Here is a 23728-nt window from a genome sequence, read left to right on the forward strand (position 1 = left end):
ATCGAAAGTGGGTTTGTAAGTTTGTTTGTGGCGGAGGTAATAACCTAAGTACTTTAAGATAATAGGTGCTTCCTTTAGTTAGTTGCTGATAAGGAAAAGTTGTTAAAATATAATATTGTTATGCTTTTATTTAGGCGAATAGGAAAATATTTCTCAGTGTATCAAGACGTATACGTGATAAGAGCACAAATGAAATTAATTTCAAAATTATGCAGTTAGATAATTGGAGTCGGGATGAGGTAATATATTGGTTTGGTACATATTTACGAATGTTAAAAACACGGAAGAATTATAAAGTCGGGTATCACTGCATTATTTGAGTTATTTTATGAAGTTCTGTAGACATACCTGATATACAGCTGCTTAAATTAATCCCATGCTTTGCGCCCTCGCAAATAGACTTGAAATGTGTATTATACTAGATTTGTTTATTCCGCATAAGCGATTTGCTTGCACTTAATTATGGTTAGACATAGATATAGTTAGGGTTACAGTTAGAATGTTTTTAAGTCTATATACAACGTTGGCTGAGAGCGGCGATATAATGTAGAACCTGTTTTGCGGCGATGCGCCTGACTGACTGACTGAGATTGAAATGGACAGAATGGAGGAGTGGGAAAGATGAAGAAGCCCCCTATCGGCGGGCTTATCTGTAGGCCTTGTCATCCGAGTAAATGATATAGGGCTGATGCTGGTGCGGATGCTGATGCGTCAGGCTATCGGCTCCATCGCCATTTCCGCCGACTCCTCCGCCCGCTCCGCTGAAGTACGACATGCGGGACATGGTCGAGTAGGCCGCTGCCGCCGCTGCAGCCTGTTGCTGCTGCTGTTGTTGCTGCTGCTGGCGCTGGGAGAGATTCTGACTGGACTGATGGATGGAGGCCGCCTTGTGCGGCAGTGTGGCATAGCTGGCCTGGTAAGGAGGCACCGCGTATAGCGCCGCTCCCGCTCCATTCTTGTAGTTATACGCCGCATTGTGGGCACCCATTTGCATGCCCGCTGGGATTCCTATCATCGCTGCATTCTGCTGGTACTCCACATTGCTCATGCGCAGCCTAATGATGCATATAATAATGATGAGTATGGCTATAAATGCCACTACTCCTCCCACGATTCCTATGATGAGGGTATCGTCATTACTTATGATCGGGGATTGGGCCTTCATCAGTGGTGCCTTGGTCTTGATCTTCTTTAAACTTGGCGGCTGTGTGGGTTCCAGGCTCCAGATGATCAGGGGTTCCTCGGTGGTGGAGCTACTTCTGGTCACCAGCTGGCTGGAGGTCTTGAGCAGATGCGGCACTGGTGCAGTTGGTCTGGAGGTGGAGGAAGTCATCCGTCGGGCATCACACGTGAGTTCATCATCGCCCACTTCGATAAGCTTCCGGTTGACCAGATAAGGCGGCGATGCACAGGTCACATCCGGCATTCCAGAACTGGGCAGCCAACGTCGCAGAGCTCGGGCATTGCAATCGCAAACTATAGGATTGCTGGCCAATCCTTGCAGCTGCAGACTAGCTCTGCGATCTTCCAAAGCGTTCAGGAACTGTGGCACCAGCACTGTGATCTTGGATCCCTCGACATCTAGGTTGAGATGGGAGGACCTCGGCACCGGGAACAGCAAAGCTGGTGGGAGAGCACTCAGGGAGGTGTTCCTTAGCTGCACACTCAGGTCGTTACTCTTCAGACCAGCTAAAGTACCAGAGGAAATGGACTTCAATCGTTCTCCTCTGATTCCCAAGCTCCTGAGACGGGGATGCTTCAACGGTTGTATCTGTTCGCTGCCAATGCTGGAGTCTTTTACTTCGATATCCAGCATTTCCAAGCCAGGGAGAAGTTCCAAGATGCCCTGCAGATCTAGGTAGCCGAGTAGGGGAAGATCATACGCTTCCAGGCTGACCAGATTGGGCAGTTGCTTGAAGGCATTCTTCTCTATCCTGGAGCAATGGGGCAGGTGGCTCAAACGCAAGGATCTCAGCATCTCCAGCTTGCCAAAGTTGGACTGGGAGACGATTTCAAAGCTGTTATTGGACACATCCAGTGATTGGAGCACCTGCAGTTGGGGCCAGGCCCCGGAAAGATCGTCTAAGGATTCCAACTCATTGCCGGAGAGGTCCAACGTTTCTAGGAGGGTGACCCTTTGGAAGACCTCCGGTTTTACATTTCTGAGCTTATTATGGGAGAGATTAAGGAACTGGAGGAAGGGTGTCTCTAGAAGTTCCAGTTGCTCAATACCCGTGCCTGCCAAACTGAGTTCCCTCACGGTCTTGGGTTCGTTAAGGACATTGTGCACTGCCTTGGGACTTAAGGGATTAAAGGACAGATCAATCCTTTTGATGTTCACCATAATGCTATCATCTCCGGGTAATTCCTTGATCTTGTTAAAACTTAAATCCACCTGAAGAAACAAAGAAGAATTGTCTTTGGAGGGCATTCAAAGGAGCATATTCAAAACGATTGTGGGCCAGGTTGATATTCTCCAACATCTGGAGCTTAGAGCGCTCAAAGACTCCATCTGAAAGCTCTGATAACCGGTTGCCCTCAAGGTTAAGCTGCTCCAAACGCACCAAGCCCTCGAAAGTCCGCTCTCCAATACGATCTAGATTATTATGGGCTAGATCCAAGATCTGCAGTTGCGTGGAATTGTGGAAGGCCATCTCGCTGACCATGTCCAGTTGGTTGTTGGAAACGAGCAGGACGCGAAGTCTTGGCAAGCGAGCAAAGTCCAGTTCCTCAATGGTTTTCAGTTGATTATGGGACAGATCTATGTGCTCCAGATATTGCAGGGAGGAAATAAGCTCCGCCGGGAAGAAGGAAAACTTATTGTTGGCCGCTCGAATCTCCCTTAATCTGGGATGAATGCGGAATGAGGAGGGAAACAGGTAGCTCAGCTGGTTATCTGAAATATCCAATTCCTCTATTCCCGTTCCGGTGTTAAAATATTCTCCCTTGAAAGCAGACAACTGATTCCCACGAAGATTCAACTTCTGCAACTTCATCACATTCACAAAGGCCCCGGAACGAATGGATCCAATGTGATTGTTAGAAAGATCAATGTAGCTAATGTTCCATAGATTGACAAAGCTGCCATCCTGGAGCTCTTGCAATTGGTTATCATTGAGGTAAATCTGCTTGAGGTCCTGCAAGCCGGCAAGGAGGTCACCACTTATCTGGCGAATGTTACAGCGACTTAAATCGATGACCTGCAGGCGATCCAAAGGTTTGAAGAGAGCTCCAGTCAGAGGTGTCAGGTGATTTCCACTGAGATTGAGGGACTGCAGATTCTCCAGCTCCTCAAATATGTTACTTGGCAATTCAGTGAGGCTATTGCCATTCAAATCTAGACTCCTTAACTCCGGCAGAACCCATGGCGCTCCTCCCAAGCCAGTAAGCCTGTTCTGCGATAGCTTCAAGGCCATCAATGTGCTCTCCAATCCCGCAAAAGTATCCGCGTTAATCAGAGCCAAAGAGTTTCCGGAGAGATCTAAGGTGTGCAGACTGCTAAACATTTGGAAACTGCCTGGTGGTAGTTCCCGAATGACATTCCTGGATAACGACAGGGTAGTTATATCGCCAGCCTGGAGGGATCCAAGGATCTCAGCAGAAAGGGCCGCCACTCGATTAAAGTCCAGCTGAAGGGATGACAATTGGGGCAAGCGACCCAAGGCGCTACCAGGCACCAAAAGAATATTGTTGTCCTTGATTATGAGAGTCTGCAGGCTGTCCAATCCTTCCAAGGCATCGTCTTCGATCTGGAAAAGAAAGGATTTTCAACGGGTTAGGTTTTTATTTTTTCGAATTTTCAAAGATTACTTACCGTTCTCAAAGAGTTTAAGCTGAGGTCCAGGTATTTAAGAGCACTCATCTCACGAAAGGTTCCTGGTGTAATGCTGGTTATGGTGTTGCGGCTGATGTCCAGGCTTTCTAAAGTCCTCACCACCTGCATGTGTGTGTAGTCCAATTGCTGAAGAAAAGTAAGAAATAATATTAATATTAATAATATCAAACATTTGTTCAGTGAAAACTCACCTGTAGCATATTCGAGGATAGATTCAGGTGCTTAACTCCGGGAACCGCCGCTAGGGCCACTGTGGGAAACTGATTGAAGAAGTTCTCAGAAAGATCCAGCTTTTGCAGAGAGTGCAAATTCTCAAACACATCGCTGTTCAGATGACTGATGCGATTAGCGGAAAGCTTGATTTCCCGGATCTTTTGCAGTCCCTTGAAAGCCAGGCTGTCGATACTCCGAATAACATTGTGCCGGAGATCGATGATCTCCAACTGACGCTGCGCATTAAATGAATCCGGAAGTAGAGATCCTGCAGAGAAAGATATAAATAGCAACGTTTTTAACTGAACAAACAAAATATAAAAGTCTAGAAAGGAGTATTAAATCTTTAAAATTTAAATAAATTGCAGACCAGGACTTTCAAACAAACTTTTAAGATGAAACGATCAAGATAATTCTTAGTGTCACTTTCCTTTAAAATTAAATTAATTATTTGACTCAAGGTTATTGCGACAACTAATTGTTTGGTTTACGATTACAATTTGTGTTTTCGTTTTTAATTATAGCAGTTGCGGTTTCGATTGCACACTCAACTTTTTACCACACATTATACAGACTAATCTAACTTACCAATCTGGTTTTGGCGCAGCGACAAGTGTCTCAGGGCACTTGGTCCATTTAGAGAGTTAGTAGGTACTGCCGTCAAGCTGTTGCGATCGATGTAGAACTCTTTTAGATCCACACAGCCCTTGAGCAGACCCTCTTCGATTTGCTTTATCTTGTTTCCGGACAAATCCAAAATGCGAAGGTTTTTCAGCACGTGCAATTCGGCGGTGGAAAATATGGGATTAAGATTGTCGCCCAACAAATTATTTGCCAATCGCAACTCGTTCAGCGAATCCTTCAGACCATCAAATGCCTTTTCCGGAATCCTTCGGATCAAATTATATGACAGATCCAGCTCTTCAATGGTCAGCTTCAGTTGCCCAAATGTCTGTCGTTGGAAAATATTTTAAATATGTAAATTATTTGGCTAATAGAAAAATTATAATTTTCTACTTAATGTTACTAAGGTCTCCCTATATATGAAAATATAAATAAAATTTCATAATACAAATCATTTAATTTTTAAATTCTTCAACTTAATAAAGCAAATATAAATTAAAATAATTGGAAATAACATGAAGAATAAAACTGAACAATAAAAACGGTTTTAAAGATCAAAGATTATAGATTTAACATGTGTCAAATCAATAAGAATTAATTTCTGATTGATGCGCCTTTTCGAAACATCAATGGTGCCTGTGAGATCATCGAAAAAATGTTGAAATCCTATTTCCGTGTGGTTTATCTCTAGCTAATTGCGCCACTCACCTGGGCGGGCAGCACCTGTTGGCCGCTGTGACGTTGCGTATACGCCACGATGGGCGCTCCATAAGGCAGTTGCGGTGCGTCGCCGTGGAAGACAACGCGATCGCAGTCCATGGCCACGGCTCCCAGTTGACCAGTCGCCGCAAACGGAACCACATTGCATCTGTAATTGTCGCCACACAGTTGATTACAGCAAAACAAAGCCAAATGAATCGACGGCATCGCCATCGGCATCGCCTCACAAATTGCAGTTGGCGGTAATTTTGTGATATTAAAATAATACCCGACCGACAGCGGAAATTCGCTGTCGCTTTTGCTATGGCCGTGTCTATCTTGTGGCCACCACCTGTATGCATGGCTATGACTACTCACCTGCATGGCAGACGGAGGGCGGGACTGAGCTCCGGGCAGGGGCGCCAGGCCAAGATTTGGTGGGCCAAGTGGGAGGTGCAGATCAAGAGCACCAGCAGAAAACGCCCCCCGTTTGGCAGCTGTTTCCACGCTTCCATTTCGCTGCAATTGAGGAATGGCATTATTATTATTGGGTTTCTAGTCCCCTATCGGATTGGCATTGCTGGGTGAAACTCGTTTCGAGAAGAGATCTCTAAGCTGGCCAGCTGCCACGCTCAGTATTCCATATTCCGTATCGTATTTGGTCATTTCCCCATTATCGCCGCGTTCGCTTAGAACATTTGATTTGCATACCGATGTCTCCGTCTATTTCGGTCCAAGCCACATATTTGTGGCCAACAACAATGGTCGGTCGAAGCCACCAAGGTTCGATCGAAAGATCGAAGGCTATAATCAAGCGGGCTGGGCAACAAAGAACGACAAGTGAGGCTGCCTACGAGTGGTATGAGTAATTTTGGTAATGCTGACATATTAAAGGCATTTGTTGCCGACTTATTGAGCAGTCTTTCTACCGGAGGTGTCACTCAAATCTCATCGCTTTGAATTCGAAATGGAAACTCAAGTCTTTCGGTTTTGTGTCAATCTCTTTAGGTTTGATTACACTTATTAAAATTTTGAATAGAATTGTTATGCTTCACCTACGGAACAATTATTCACATAATAAATGAATAAAAAACTAAGAAACCCCCATTATAGCTGTAGTTTTAATTAGCAAAATTCCAATTCATGCCTGATAAGTAAGCGCTAATTCATCGAACACACGGAATCTCTACTTTCCGTAAGTCAAACCCTTTCTACTCAAATTAACCGACAATAACTCCATTTACCATTAGATTCATTTTATAATGTTTGTAGCTAAACCATTTTATTAAAAAATGTTTATTAATAGCACAATAATCACACATTCTTATCTTGAATTTCTTTGAAACTGTAAATAAGTATTGTTAAGATACCCATTTTATATACAGCAATTTTTTTCAGAATGTCTATTTCATTTATGAATCAGATATTATCAGTAAAAAATTAGTTGACTATCATCACTATTAAAATATCGTAAATTTATAAAAATATATGTATGTTGATTAATAGATTTGATCATCAGAAAAGTAGTTTTGAAATTTATGATATTTCGAATTGTTATAAATTACTTAGCTATTGAAAATTTAACTGATAAATGCATATTAACTTGTTGATGTTTTTTAGTCAGAGAAGTTCAGCTGTGTAACAATTTTTAAACCGCCTTCGGCAGCGCATGAGCGATTCGTTAAGCCATGATCTTTTTGTGGCTCTAACACTTTGGACCTGGATTCTTGGTTCTCACTCTCGCGGCATTAGCTGAACCGTTATTGGTAGTACGGTCTGTGGTGGTTGGTTGTTGTTGGCCGTGTTCATTGGTTACTGTTTGCTTTTTAATGCCCACTGACACCAAAAAAAAAATACTTTTACGTCTGGCCGTATTTCTATTTGCATTATTTTTGGTTTTGCGTTATTTGTGCTATTTACTCTGCGGTCCATGGGCAATAGCAATCATAGACGGTATTTGGCCAGTCTTTTTCGCCCCTGTTTGCTCAAAGATCGGAGATATCCACAGCAAGACAAACAAGCAAGTTAACGTATGTAAATTTATAGTGTCCATAAAACGAAAATAAAACGACTCTGGGTTTCAAAATCTCCCCGAAAACGCTCTTTTGCTCATTGAAATGCATAGGCGACGTGCGATTCGATATAGTGGACAGCTTCAAGGTTGCATTGCCACATGGAATGGGTTCAAAATGGGATGGGACTCGATCGGATTGGATCCACTTCTTGTTTCACAGATACAGATACGGATACAGATACAGATACAGGTGCAGTTGCAGATGCCGAGATACACGGGTAACAGATACAGCTACACTTCGCATTGCGTGTAAACGCTTTGATGGGAAATATGTTAATCACACATCTCGGTTTTTCTCTTCTCGTAACCTGTTTCATTATATTTTTGATTTATACTTTTGGCTTACATTTTCTTTAGGTTTTGGGCGCTGCTTGTAAATTGCACTTAAGTCGTGTTGTTTTTTTGTTTGTTGTTTGTGGCTTGGGAACCACTTCGCGGGTCTTTTGTTTTTGTCGCTGGATTGCACAAGTTCGCGATGCCTTGTTTACGTTTGTTTTTTGCCTAGTTCTCTTTTGTTATACACAAAAAGAAAGCTCCGCTCGGGAAGAATGTTTTCCCAGAGAGATGGCCTCTAACACTCACTCACACACACTGCCTGGCGACCGATGAAAAATGCAGACAAACAACTAAACTGGGGGGACTTTTTAGCGGGGGGCGTTGGTAATTAAGCCGAGCCAGCGCAACAACAAGTACGGCCAGTCTGCGCATGCGCAGCGGTAACAATTTCGCAGCGTTCGCGTCTGCGTTCTCCACCGCCGGTTGGGAACGGTTGGGTTCGAATCGGATCGTATGGTATGAGTAGGCCCGCTTCTTCCACTTCCGCTAAGTCCGCTCCATCTGAGCGCCGCAACACAACTGAAGCTGGTCGAAAACCGAGCTGACTAGGCTTCGCCTTTGGGCCAAGCTCTCTGGAGCCGCTCTGCGGGTGTAACTGGTTTACCCCTCTGCACAGCAAGAAACTGGATCATCCAGGGCTTTTGATGTAAATAAAATGAAAGAAGGTAATAATACAATTTCTTAAATAAGAAAACGTTCCGCGTTCTCTTTAAGCTAAAATTACTTACACTTTCCCTTTAGGTCAAATATACTTCTTAATTGAAACACTAAAAACCAATATAATACACATTTTTTAACTGTTATTGACAGATATAGTTTATAATTTCGATACGTTTTTGTGAGATGGGTTTATATCTTTAACAAACAATATGATTTTTGTAAAAGTATTTGTACGAAATCTAAATTAAAATTTAATGATTTACTTTTTTACAATTTCATTTCTCTAAATATTTAAGAAAGAATAACATTATCAATGAATGAACTATAATTAAGGTTTCATTAGTTCACTTTGAAAATCACCCCATTCAAAAAAGAACACCTATAGAAAATTCATAAAATGTCTATAGATTGCTATGTATATAATTTGTGCAGTCGTAAAAAGAAAATAATCAATTGAGATCCCCCTTTCTCTCTCTGCATTCTCCGCATGGATCTAAAACCCGAGGAGGTACTAAAAATGCGGACCTGCCCCCGAGATGCAGATGCTCTCTTCTCCGGAGAAACAGCCGTCCAGCCTCGTGAATGGGTTTACATTGTCCGACTTTGTTTTCTTTTGTTATTTGATGTTGTCTTCTGTTTTTTTTTTCTGGCGCTGGGTAAAAGTTTCGCTGGCTGTTCTTCGCAGAAAGTTGGGCTTCTGCCGGCCCTTGTCTTCTACCTGTTTTCGGTTTTCTTCGATCTTCGCGGCCGATTGGCAAGTGCGCCAATTCAGCTAATGGGGTTAAGCCTTCAATAATGCCGCAACAAAGTGACAACCAACAAGAGTTACTTTCCTCTTCGCAAATTGTTTGGCGTGGCAACTAATTACCCGCACAATCGGAGAGAAGCGCAGATGAATGACGGTTATGAAGATCGCCGAGGCACGCACCAACCATTATCCAGGTTATTCACACCAGACCTAACAGGTACAAGTACGAGTGTGAGTGTAAGTACCAGTATGAGTGCGACTTCGAGTCCGACTACAAGTCCAAGTCCCAATCAAAAAGCAGGGGCTGGCAAGTATGTGGTTATAATTTTTATGTTTAGGCATGCATGTTAACATTAACATCTCAGTGGGCCGCAATTTCTTTTCTTTCTCGCAAGCCATATACTTTCCATTTTCATGAGCAAGTGCTCCACAAATGGCAGCCAGATAAAACACACATAACATAATAATGAAAACCGAGCCAGAAACAATGAGTGGCACACTCGAAAGAAAGTCGCCTTAAGAACCTCAAAGAATAAATAAATTACAAATTGCCATTGATAAGCAGAAACAATAATTATTAAATCTGTTATTTAATCAAATATATATTTAAGAGAAAAGAAAGAAATTTATGGAATTTTTCATTGACAATATAAGTCTATAACCCTTTAAATTGCAATAATAATATCTAAAACAAATAAATTAAATTATTTTTAAACTAATAAAAACGAGACATAATTGAGAACAACAATTACATTTAATTAAAGTTTAAAGATTAAAGCGATATCTTATACTACAAAAAAAGTTTATTGTAAATGTAATTTAAATAATTTTTGTGATTTTTTCTGAGTGCATTTGCTACCGCAGCAGCCCTGACGTGACGCATGCCATGTCTAACCATATAAATCAAATCGTTCAGCTGATAAATTGTGTCTAAGCTCAACACTTGACTGGCTCCGGCTCCGCCTGCAATCTCGGGTAGATGTTTCGTGAAAACGCCGGTCCACACACCCCTCCACTCCAAACCCATCGACGGATCCCCAGAAGACCCCTGGCTCCTAATAAAAAACAGCCTTCTGGCCCAGTTAGAGCCGCACTCCCGATTGCTGCTTCAATCTGCATAAATGCAAATTATGAAAAATGAATCATGTCCAAAGGTTTCAGCGCTGGTAAGCACTGAAAAGAATTTCGCCTTACAATTTAAATGCTTGGAAACTTTTGATTGTTATTATAAATGTATATTTTGTATTCGAATGTTGGTTTACTGCATAATTAAAATAAGTGTTTTAAATTTATTTTGAAAACATATGTATATCTCTGTTTTTGGTTGTGCTTTTCAAAACTTTAAGAAATTATCTTTAATTTAGAAATAAAGAACATTTTCTTCCAATCTCTTTAGGAAAACACCTGTTTAATTAGACCTTATGATCAAATTTATTTCTGGCTCTCAGATAAATTTCTCTGCATGTATAAAAGCGGCTCGTCTAAGATAATATTTCATCTGGATGTAGGCCGACGGATGCAATATTCACTTCAGCCCACTAAGCCGCCAATGATATGCGTGAGGCTTAATTAACCTCACGTAATTGCCGAGAGTTTTGTCCTCTGGGATCTTTTATCATTCATATGCAAATGTAAACGCCAATTTACTCCTGACTCTTGGATTTCCCATTAAGATTTTGGTGTAACGCCAAAGGGGAAATGAAAATGGCTTGTCAACTCAGTGTGTGCCAAATGAATGTACTTTTCAATTCCAATAAAGATTAATGTCTTTGCATACAGGTCATAAATTATTGTTTAGACCCGACACACGCTCACGTGAATGGAATGACCCACTGGGGAGGGCCGTGTTAACCGATGGAGCTTCATTGTCGGAGCCGAACCTAATCAATTATAGAGCCGCCTTAACCTTTCCCCGATATCAGAATAGAATGTCAACATAATAAGAGCAGCGTCCTTGCGGCCGACTCCCTTTTCACTCCCATTTTCATGTTCATTCTCATTGTCATTTTCCTTTTCCTGTTGCGTTTGCCTTTGCCGCTTAGTGTCACTTTATTGCTAGTGTGGTTAATGTCAGGGGCATTCCAAAAAGGGGGGAGTAAACATTGCCCAGTGGTACATAAAGCTCATTAAAATACCATTTATTGTTGTAAGAAAAAAATACCTTAAAGTAGTATTTCATCAATGAAAATCAAATTTGAATGGGTTCCAAGATCTAAATATATCAAATGCTCTTAACTTTTATGTAACCTAATTTTTGTTACACCCATGGAAGACGTCCTCGGCCTTTTGCACATAGCTCGTCCATCACAATGTTATATAAGGAGTAGTGGGACAGCCGAGTGGGATTATGCCCTTTTCCGGATTTTTATTTTGATAAATTATTTAAACGCACAACTTGTAGCGCTGGGCCGGTTATTGTTGCCGCTGGACTCATATTTAATGCCAGACTTTGTTGGTTCAGGACGCGTCAGGATAGTCGGCCATAGGCCGGACAGGACATTCAATCAAATTAGACTGCGAGTGACAGCAAACACAATCATGAGCGTGGCCAGTTCGGCTTATTGATCGAGGACAGGCTTACTTTTGGCCTGAAATTAATATACTGCATTCAATTTAATGCCCGTGTATATTCAACTCGCTGTCATTCATTCAGAATGTATTTTTGGAATACTATGCAAATAGACAGAGGAATAAAATGTTTATTCTAGGAACGTCTTTTATGATACCTGTTCCTTTCAATGACACCTTTCCCCGGTTGGCAAGCCATTTATGAAATTACATTTATTTCAATTGCATTTGGGCCAAATGTGATCCGGTATTCAAGTTGCCTCGCCTCGTAAACTGAGTTAACCCCTTGCTGACGCCGACACCTCGCATAAAAATCCACAAAGACGATGGTTGAGCTATTTCGGGACGCACACTTTGGCCAGCGGCAATCGACTTTACGGCCGAGTTGTTTTAGCCAAAAAGTTTGGCAGTAACAAGCTTGGCCCGACCTGCCACATCAAGCATACGCCAAGGTGGCCGTGCAGGCTGAAGGCTCCGGCCTTTTGAGTTGTTCGAAGAAGTCAAAGCCCACACGCACGAACAGGTGCAATACAGGTGAAGCCGTTACCGGTAAACGAGTCAGAGATTCCGGGCAATCAAGTGTGTTAATTGCACCATAATTGGTCAGACAGGCAGTCAATAACAGCAGCAACACCAAGTGCATATGCTGCAACAATCCTGCACGACGAGAAAACATCACACAAATATTTGCCACTATTAAATCATCAACTTTCAGTTTACCCAGCAAAATAATGGTTTCTATCTGAACATCTCAAAAGTATCAGAAAATAATTTGGGAAAATGTATTCTGTTTTGCTCATGATTTTTTTATGCTACATTTTCTTTAAAGATAAATGTATATATAAATTTTACACAATTTTAATTTCAACACATGTTTCAATAAATCATAATAATTCAATTGTATTATACTCGTTGTTTTAAGCCGGATTATTAAACTCACAGCAAATGACATATATGGATATACCCTTTCTCATCACAATGATTGTATCTCTTAAGCCTTATTAATTAGTAAATAATTACCATTTTTTCTTCGTGCAAATGCAAAAGGGAGGAGTTCACAGTTGCGTGATTAATTCAGTTGCCTTATTGACGGATGCATGCACAAACGTAAACACAAACCCAATCGTAAAGGCAAAAGCAAAGGCACTCATCCACTTCCACCTGCCAGGAAAAGTGCTCAGGTGCCATTGAGCCTACCTATCGCAAACACAAATCACACACAGACAAACGCTTTGATGCATTTTCACCTCATTTAAAATGCAAATAGCTTTAAACAGGACGTTAAGGTGAAAGTGAACTGGGGGAATGAATTGTACCCGGCTTAAGTGTGGAAATGTGTCTGGCAAATATTTAAACCAATTTCGCGTCAAGTTTGCCCAACCACATTTATCTCTTTCGCCGACTGCGCTTTTCGCGTAAAGGGATCGCTTCAAAATAAATAAATTAAAAAGCGAAAATCCTGAAAATATAAAAGCAAACAACTTGCCAGGACCAGATAGGCAGGTATAACGCCTGAAAAAGGGTTCCTCCAATGGCTGATTAGAGAAGGGAGATCTGGGGAGCCAAGTCAACTCGGTAACTCGGAAATTTCCGAGGCTTTTCCGTGCCCCGTATTCGCAACAGTCAATTAAAACTTTTTGTGCTGCTCAACAAACGAAAACGCAAACCACAAACAAAGGCCAAATTAGTGGAGAACGAGAAGAGGTGTCTGCCAGCCGCCCAAAAGCCTCCCACCACTCGTCCTTGGGCCACCCTTTTCATGGTCTCGGGTATGCACTCTGCGAAACAATTACACTTAATTATAGAACATTTTTTTCTGATAGTTAAACATTTCAAACATACAATCAGGAAAAATCTTGCTATAGCCTTAGAACTCCAAAGTTCGCCCACAAATTGCTTAAATAATGATGGATTATATATGTATTTTTGTATTGTATTAAATAGTTTTATTTTTCCTAAACCTTTTCTATAATTCAATTAATGAATTAATAATGAAGGCTATTTTAGGATTGCAATAACCATGAAATTATCCCTGGATCAATAGATAAATCTTAAATTGATAAATAGACAAACATTTTATGACTTTCAGAGTGTGTTTATGGTTTTTTTTCTCTGAGCCGAAGGTGTGAGAAATTTTTTTCTCTGTAACAAAATGGGAATGGAGCTGGAGCTTTTCTCCCCGTTGGCTGGCATGCTTGAGTTGAGTGATTTGATTTGGGGCCGCTCTGTGTGCGCCAATGAATGCGTAAAATGTAAAACTTTTCGCACGCGTATTTTATTTAATTTAAATGCAATTAAATCGTTTAATTTCAAAGCACAACTGGCGATGTTGAAGTAAGGAAGATTGGTTCTATGGAGGGGGTTTTCGATTTCCAAGGACACCTCTGGGATTGTGGGCTGTCAAACTAGCACACCCATGTCATACATCAACGGAGCACACACCCCTCCATACATAACATATGAGGAACACCTACGCCTGGTTCGGATTTCAGTGCAATTTACTGGCAAAAGTGAGCCACGCCATTGGATATCCATTCCATCAAACGCCCCCAACTGCGGTTTCCAATAATTGAAATACTATATAGCATCGAAGTGGTCCACCCTAACAGGTGGGCAAGGTCGCGCCACGGCTGGTGATAATGTATTGACTTTAAGGCCCCGAAAATCCCTGTGACAAGCTGCCTGGTCCCTTGGCCAAAACAAATTTGCATATTTAATGCCTGGGGAACATTTTTCATATTCATTTTTGATCCATATCTAAAATCAAGCAAGGCAAACAAACTTTTCCCAGGAAAAGGCAACAAACCGAAGTTAAAGTACACCCACACGCCATCGAGTATCAAACACCCAATAACAAACACCCAATAACAAGCACCCACGAACACACAGGGTGACATATTGGATTGGGTGATGTCTTCATCTTTCGTTGAGTATGAAAAAATTTCTAGTCAAGTCCCTCCAACGAGGTGTGAAATTGAAATTCGTATCCTTGTTGCATACTAAGGGTCATGTAAATTTAAATTTTAATTACAAAGGATACACGAAGCACAAAGGTTAACTAAATAAACGACTTGCCTGCTTGTTCATATATCTATAATAATAATTAAGTATATATTGTGAAAGGATGTAGATCCAGTTGTAATAATTACAAAGGATTATTATGTGAGCTTATTGAAAACCCATTTATACCAATTAATTATGTTAAATTTTCTGTGTATCTTAAGGATACCAAAGTAAATTCTCTATGTCCCTTGGGCTATGATAATATAATTGATACGAGGGTATTTGCCTTATTTAAAGGCGAACAATGGAAAATATAATTTGTGATTTCACCTGAAGTTGGCTTGCCATGAGGTTAACTGGCCAAACAATATTTCTCTGTAATTTGCATTTTAGGCACTTTGTGATGTGAAATCAATTAAAATTTATTGACTAATGGCCATAAATACCTGCCATAAAATACACAAATACTCGAGCCAAAAGGTGCACAATATAATGAACTCACAAAACCATACATATTCATGGCTGTTGTGCGTCTGTGTATTATGCAAATTTCGCAGATTTGACGTAGCATAAATTAGCGAATATTCTGCGGCTTACAACCGCATAATTGAATTCATAATGGAGTCAATGGCAATACAAATTAGTAGCCTGAATTGCCAAAGGACGGAAGTCATAATAGTCTTGCTTAGCGGAAGTTCATAGTGTATATACCCTTTGAAATTCAAACTAATTTCGAAAGTTCTGAGGCTTTCACGCGCAGTCTGCTTCTGAGTCCTTCAAATAAATATGCAAATCAACTAAAAAGTGCTCGAAAGTGCGTCAGCCGTGCTCATGAATATGCAACAGTGGTTTTCAATAAACGCTCCCGAATGCCCTCGAAAAAACCACCCTCGAGTACCCATTATCACGACTTAAAGACAACACTCGCTTTGCCGCAAAGACAGCTTCTTTAAGTGACTTGAAAGGCGATGATACACTCGTTTTGTGAAAGGAGGCAGCTGTGCACCAAAAAAATTTATAACCAAGTAACGCTTTTTTCCTTTTTTTCCCCGATTGTTTCCGACTTATATACTACCTGCAACAGAAAGAAGACATATCCAAATAGATTCAAAACTAATTTTTAAAGAAATGGATAGACAGATTTGAATAAAGATTATTAGGGAATTAAACTCAAGTCTGTAAGTAAAGTTATAGGCTTAGAGTGCAGTTTTTGGAAACATGTCTGCAAAGCCATTTCTCGAAAATTTGGAAATGACGAAAAATCGACCCCAAAATGCCAACAAATCTTTGAACGCAGATTTTTAGAGAATCAACCCACAATCATTTAAAAGTATGCCACTTGGAAATAGAATGTTTGTAAGAAAATTTATGGGCCTAGAACTGCAATCATTTTAAAGTATGCCATTTTGAAATCGGATGTCTGTAAGAAAAGTTATGAGTCTGGAACTGCAGTTTTTGGAAACGAAAAATCGACCCCAAAATACAAATAAATGTTTGAACTCAGATTTTTAGAGAATCAACCCACAAACATTTTAAAGTATCCCTCTTTGAAATCGCATGTCTGTAAGAAAAGTTATGGGCCTAGAAGTGCAGTTTTTGGACACTTTTCTGCAAGGCCATTTTCCGAAAATTTGGAAAGGGGTTACATTGTCAAAATGACCAAAAATCGACCCCAAAGTACAAAAAAATCTTGGAACACAGATTTTTAGAGAATCATCCCACAAACATTTTAAAGTATGCCACTTTGAAATCGGATTTCTCTAAGAAAAGTTATGGGCCTAGAAGTGCAGTTTTTGGACACTTTTCCGCAAGGCCATTTTCCGAAAATTTGGAAAGGGGTTACATTGTCAAAATGACGAAACATCGACCCCAAAACACAAACAAATCTTTGAACACAGATTTTTAGAGAATCAAACTACAATCATTTTGACGTATGCCACTTTGAAACCGGATGTCTGTAAGAAAAGTTATGGGCCTAGAACTTCAGATATTTGACACTCCCATCATAAAAAAAGATAAAAAATCGATCTAAAATTAAATACTCAAATTTAAATTCAGATTTTTATAGAATTAAAACACAAGTCTAATGAGGTATTCCATTTTGAAATTGTCTGAAATTTTGAAAATTTATGGACATACAAGTTACATTTTGGGTCCCCATTTTGCGAACATCGGAATCTTAAAAATAGCCAACGCAAAAGTATTAAAAGGTCATTTTTAAATTTTTTAAATTAAGTTGAAAATTGGTTTAATGCTTAAATTGTATTTACAGATTACGTTTGAGCTTTATTATGAGTAAATTTGGCAAACTTTAATTTTAAAATAGGGTTCAGTGTTTAATAAACAATGGCCTCTTTTTTTCGAACCAACCATCAAAAGAAGTTTACGATTTTTTGTGTGAGTGTGGATCTTGACACCCGGTGCGCCACGAGGACAAACGAAATTAACTTGCGACTGACTTTTGACAAGGCTGCCGTAGCCGATAAGTAGGCAAGACTTCGTCGGCATTCCTGCACGGAATTCCACCCTGAATGTCGATGTCGAAGGGAAAACAATTTTCAGGACCTGAAGGGGAGGTCCTTTGCCGACACATGCGGATGAAACACTTACATAACTTTTGGCTGAGGTAGTCAAGTCGGTCGTCACCTGTCGATGGCGTGACATGTGCAAATCTGTGAGCAGTGTTTGACAACTTGTGAAAACAAATACAATTTACTGAAATGAAGCGGGCGAGGAGTAAGCAACTTTCATGCACAGCTCTTTAAGACCCCGGATGGCAGTAAAAACTCACAGGACTCACTCTGTGATAAACGAGTTTGCCCTTGAAGGATGAGGAGTTGATGGAGTGTGCCCACAGAGTTGCTAGGAATAACAGCAGAGTTAAGTCTTCAATATAGATAAAACAAGATTTACGAATGAGCTTAAAATGAAGTAAAAATAGGAACCACAACTTTATATTCATGAAAATTGTGAGTACCTTTGGTAATGAAATGAATCTTATAAAATTTAAGATTTTTCCATATCCTATTTTGGTTAATAAAACAGCAGACCTAGCTTCTACTTAAATATGTTAATATTTTATCCGCACTTTTAATTAAAATACTCGCCTTAAATATAAAAAAAATAATTTTTTATTTTTTAAAATAACTCTAAATGAATAACATTAGCTAAAACTGACTTCCAGTTGACCAGATGTGTCCATAAAGCAGCCAAATCGACAACTCTGACCGACTGATTACAAGTAAGTGGGCAGCGTTTGAAGTTCTCGACTCCATTGACCAAGAAATGCGGCCAACATTAATAAGCATAAATTCTGTCTGCGGCAATCTCTGTGAGTATATGCCTAACTGGCCGCGAAAAATTACATTAGCAGTACAAGTGGATGGGACAAAGGAATCCCGGCAGTCGGAGGAGCAGATGTGGCACATTCGAAGCATATTAATTTAATAAGGCGCGTCGTCTGCTCCAGGGCCAAAACAGAACTCAAACTCACAACTCTAAGCTCATTTGCCTCCGATTGTGTGAACATTTGCACAATGTGCCCCGTCTCCGTATTCTGGCCAAGTTGCTGCTACTCTAGGCCTAGATAAGGTATCTTACCATTTTCAGACCAAAGTGATTTGGAATGAGGTCACAGACGGGTTAAGGACTCGACAGGAGTAAATGGTGTTAATAAGACAAAAATTTTCTGAGCAATACATTTTCAGACATTTCAGATAATACTCTTCTTTATGCATTTATTAATGAAAAACGAAAATATTAGTTCTACATATTCTACAGTGAGTTTCTTTGGTATACCACAAATAAGTTCATTTAATTAAAACCAAATGGATAACGTTTATGCAAAATGTATATTTTATTTAACCAAAACAGGTACGATGTAAACAAACATCCCATTATCTGGCAAAGAGTATGATAACGTCATCTTAAGATTGCCCGTGTTTTTTCCTCCTGTCGCCGGCGTGCGTCAATTATGTTAAATTATTCCGAGTTGAATTACCATATTGTCGGGATGAAGCCAGACTGCCGTAGAAGCTTCTAAGCTGAAACCGAGTGGGATCGCTACAAAATGGGAACATTTCGAGCCGAGGAAAATATGCTCAAGGACTACAATCCCCCCTGAAACGGCAGACTTCATCGCTTTTTTTCCATCTACGCCGCTGTGAGATGTGGCGTAATTTGTTCAATATTATCCCTTTAAATTCCTGGCTCCTCTCCCTGGCCGGGAATTCTGCTTGACAGGCAAATTGCTCGGCTCAGTTGGTTATTAAGGAGGAGGCGCCCCGAAGCCCTGATACTTTTTTCCATCCTTTTTGCCGAGGTTGAGGGCCGGGGGTATATGAAATCCGGTTGGCCCACATTCACGCTCAACTTAATTTGGCCATTCCGGGATGGTTGCTTCATTACGGGGCCCCAGTAAATAAATATAAACTCTTAATTTTTCTGTACTTCGATGGCATTGCCGAGAACTTTGTCCACAAGTTTCTGGTTACTTTCTTTTAAGAAAGGATATGAACAAACAAAAACAGCCAAATTATTTGGCTGCCGTCAAAGATTTTCATCTTGGTCCGGCGAATTAAACTGTAATAAATCTGTCTGTCCGCACGTTGGAGGCGATGATGTCGCTTTAAAGGACATTCAGTGGGTTTAGGAAAATGTGTCACTAGCGGAAGGAAGTCCGTTTCCCCGCCAGCTTACGCCCCGTCAAGTTTTACTTATTTTTCCTGGCATCTCGGAGCCCTGGGGCATACTCCTCGGTGCGGCTTCTTAGCCACGGACAAGGACAAAGTTTTTATTGCCGGCCAATTGGATCTTGTCTTTCCTCCAGGACTCCTCCGTACAGGACTGCCTCTCCGCCCAGGAGATGCTCACATCCCCAGAGTACTGTCACCATTGTGGTTACAAGTTGTATTTTTATTGAAAAGCTGATTTTTATAGCGCACAAATATTTGTCTGAGCATTCCGAAACTACCCTTACTTTAAACCTGGGCAAAGGGCCATTTTAAGTCCTAAACTGGTTAGTCGTTTTTGTTTTTTATTTTGACAGGCTTTCCATGGAAATGAAAAATTTAATGGGTCAAGTGCTTTGTTAGGTGCACCCAGCAGTTAAATTAAATTATAGTCTAAGCAAGGAGTATTAAAAAGAAAGCCAAAAAGGGTACATTTCAGCTTAACTGATGTTGTAAACAAACTTCTGCTTGTTTTCGGATTACCTTTAAGCACGATTCTCTTTACTAGATTACAAACGCAGCACACAGGGACTTCCATTCAAGTTGGAGGCTCCTCCTCCTCTGCACAAAATCTAAACTCAAATCAAAGTTTTTCGCAACAATACGTCTAGTGCTCGCGATGTTTTGCATATACAGAAAGCCTTCAGTAAGGACATCGTACAGAAATGGTAAAAAAATGCGTCTAAATTAGTTTATGTCTAAGGACTAAAAAGGCAGGACTACGAGGGAATTGTATAAAAATCTTGTGTGTAAGTCTATAAAAATGTAGAGTGATATGCAATAAACAGCAAGGACAAAATACTTTTTGACATTTCTTAAACATCTTTTCTATCAACTTAAATTTATTATTCCAAAAACAAATATCTTTTCTGTAGGCCTAGTTATTTGTAAAGTCCGTTTATTGTATTTTGACTGTAGTATTGTGCTCAGCATATCTCTGGAACTCCCAATCCCAATTCCATTGGCCTCCTGACGAACTGTTGTTTCGCATTCCGAATTCCCGAAACTTTGCACTCCAATTTGTGAACATGCATGCAAATAACGAGTGCCAGTCTGGAGGTGTCCTTCCTCACGTTTCTAACTCCTGGGATTACACATGGAAACAATGGAGGTGGAAAACATGAAGTTTACTTAAACTTTGACTACATCAGGTACCCGCTGTTCAATTGAAGGACACGGAGAAAAAGGATTTGTGATTTAAAATTGTCAAAAGTGTTTATAACTTCATAATTTATTTTATTGAGATGGTCCAACAGAACTCTGGTTAAACTACCTTTTTATTCAGATATAAATAATTGAATTTCTTATTATAAATTGAGAAACGTTTTGGCCAGTGTAGTCCCAGTTGCCGAAGGCTCAGGCTGAAGCCAATTCGCATTGATTCGGCTGGCAGGCACATGGTCCTTGGGATGTTGATTAGATGCTTAGCTGGCGGGGTCCTTGATAAATGGCGGCAGTTTAAAGTCGAGTGTGTCTGGCACTTGTATGATTTAAGAGTTCAAAGTTCATTTGCCTGGGCTTGGGAATGGACTTCCAGCAAAGCAACAAGTGAAAATACTTTCGGGCCGGATGACAGTTTGAATCGCACAGCCAGACGCATAATTAACATTGATTCGGAAATCGAATTGTGGGTCGAAATCTACACTGAAATAAAACATTAACGAAACCTACCGCGAAATGTAATTTCTTCCTAAATTTAACAACGAAAAATATACATTTGAATTAAAAATAGTAAATATGTAATGCCTTTTAATAAGATTTATATAAGAGATTAATGGTAATTATTATGATTATGATGCTCAGATATTATTTTAAAATAAAGTATATACGTTTTTAAGATGTAATAGTACAAATAATCTATTTTGCACAAATAATTTTAAATTGAGTTTTCAAAAATATCTTTCTTTTCCCATCTTTTCATTTTAAATCGGCTTTCTTCGCTTCAACAGCTTTCCATTTTTGAGCCAACTTTTGACTTTTGAGTCGGAAGGACTTGTGCGTGCAAGGAGATTCTGAAAAATGGACTACCTAGATGGCGATACCTACATATTTCATCGAATCCCGTGCACACATGCGAGCGAAAAAGTTTGGGCCCAATCTGCTCCAGCTTTTCTTCGTTTCGTAGTTGATTTGCTGCTCTTTCGAGGGGTTTTTCTCCGTTACGAGCAGCTGTCTAATGTAGCCGAAGGAAAACAAAGAAGCCAGCTCTCTGTGCTTTATGGGGATTTAACTTGCCCTAATGAAGCAGTGCCAGAAAAAAGCAACCGAAAGAAACCGGGTCCCAGCGAGTCGCATATTTTAATAAAGTTTTGGCTTTATGAAACTTATGTTTGCATTTTGTTGGCCATAAATTTTGAGCGGGCGCACCCACACCTCCTCGAATCTTGGGTGGTGACTTGGCCAAGTGACACCTGAGCCCAATGAAATTTTATGGCCCGACCTTGGATGGTGAAGGCCCCTTCTTCGGGTTTTGCCACTGAAAGTATGCAAAGCATTTCGCGAATTCTTTTTCTTTTTTCCACCAACTTGTGGCTGGCTTTTTCGCAACGGCAAAGGATAATTGGGAAAATGTGGTAGCCTAAGTGGAAATTAAAACAACCAAATGTTTCACATAGCTCGGGTAAAATCCAATTTCAAAGCGGCTTTCACCAGCCAACAAACTCTTGTGTACCGGCCATTTCGCTGGTCAGCGCGGCATTCGCTAATTGCCGCGGAACACTCATGCATAAACTGGCCAAAACCGCAGGTGCGGCATAGAATGCATATTTTATGGGGGCATTCATCGACCCTATCCAGATTGACACTCACTATATGTAGGTAGCATGAACTTTTGAAATTCAATTATGCTCTGCTTAATAATAATTAGCCTGGAAGGGTACTTAGTTTTCCAAATCTAATAAGGGGAAATGTGGTTTATATATTAAAAAGGTCAAAGGAAAAAGGCCAGAAAATTCTATGGGCACTTTTCATTTCAAAAGGATTACTATTGTATTTTTACTGTACTATACTTTTCGTCTTCACATAATAAATGCTTAAAATTCTTTAACTAATTTTGGTGAATAAAAATACTTTTGTAGTTACGTGGTGTTTTTTTTGGTGTAAATATAGTTAATTAAAAAATTAAATTAATGCAAAATATTCGGTGTTTAAACTAATTGTAGAACCTGGCTTAGTATTACTTTCTCCGAAGTAAACTACCTAGCCCTATGTTTATTTTGGTTGACCCTCTAGTGTCCAGCGGTTTTTTCAATTTATCCATCACATTTACAATGACAGCTCCATAGCCAAATGACATGCACTTAAAACAGCAGGATACGCAACAAGATATCCTGGGGAAAATTAAATTTTTAGCGGCCGTGCAGCTTTGACAGCTGCGGTCATCAATCAAACCACTTGTCACATGCTGTCGGCAGGCTGGTATTTAGCCAAATATACATTTTGCCAGCATAATGTTGACAAACAAATTATCATTTTGCTGGCTGTCGAGGGAAAGTTGAGGTGCAGGACGAGACGGGCTTAGCGTTGATTAAATAGGGTCATCAGCAGGGCAAAGCACTGGTAACGAGCGTTCCTCCCAGATAGTTAATGATGCCCAGCTGCTCTGGATATTGGACATCGCAGGCTCCATTCCCCAGTAAGTCCATCATAATCATTATGGATGTGTTCAATGGACTGCATGGGGGGAAAAGATAAAGAAATTAAATTATGTCTGGCGGTCAAGTTTTTATTTTTACGCAATACATACTAGGATTAATTATAAATATTGTTAATTTGTTATCTTTTGAACTGTCAAGGTGATCTTATAAGCATTATGTCTTCATAAAATATAAGTGGGATGAAGAAAATAGCCAAAAATGTAAGAATAAGAGTTATTTAACGTATTGCATTCTAGAAAAGAAAAGTTTGGTTTTTTATTAACTCAGTTTTTATATAATGGTATATTACATTACTTATACTACTTTTTTTCAAATACAAAATAACTAATCTAATGTTAAACGGATGCTTTCCAGGACTTCAGTCTCTTTCTTTTCAAAATAATCTGATCGATCACATGAAACCATCAAAATGTGTGTCAAATGTATAGGATTTTTCAAGTGAGTTTGATACGTTTGACCCCTGCACGTTTGTTGCAGCTAAATAGAGTGATTGATGCATTTGTGGCCAATGAAGTTGCGGGATTCCATCTCCGCCAGCAAATTAAGACGTCAAAATCGGATGCCGGGCAAAGCATCTCAGAT

The 23728-nt window shown here is 40.1% G+C and overlaps 1 protein-coding gene across 1 annotated transcript; it reads right to left on the minus strand.

Annotated features, from left to right (window-relative positions):
- Positions 1-646: 646 nt before the first annotated feature.
- On the minus strand, positions 647-8286 carry LOC108045408 (protein artichoke). Its single transcript, XM_017124725.2, is given in 8 exon segments — positions 647-2395; positions 2397-3749; positions 3815-3961; positions 4027-4316; positions 4637-5000; positions 5381-5540; positions 5750-5890; positions 7792-8286. Coding segments are annotated over 7 exon segments (4200 nt in total). The 5' UTR covers positions 5887-5890; positions 7792-8286.
- Positions 8287-23728: the final 15442 nt, after the last annotated feature.

Source organism: Drosophila rhopaloa, unplaced genomic scaffold (assembly GCF_018152115.1).
Source record: "Drosophila rhopaloa isolate 14029-0021.01 unplaced genomic scaffold, ASM1815211v1 contig_167, whole genome shotgun sequence".
In the NCBI taxonomy this organism is placed as follows: Eukaryota; Metazoa; Arthropoda; class Insecta; order Diptera; family Drosophilidae; genus Drosophila; species Drosophila rhopaloa.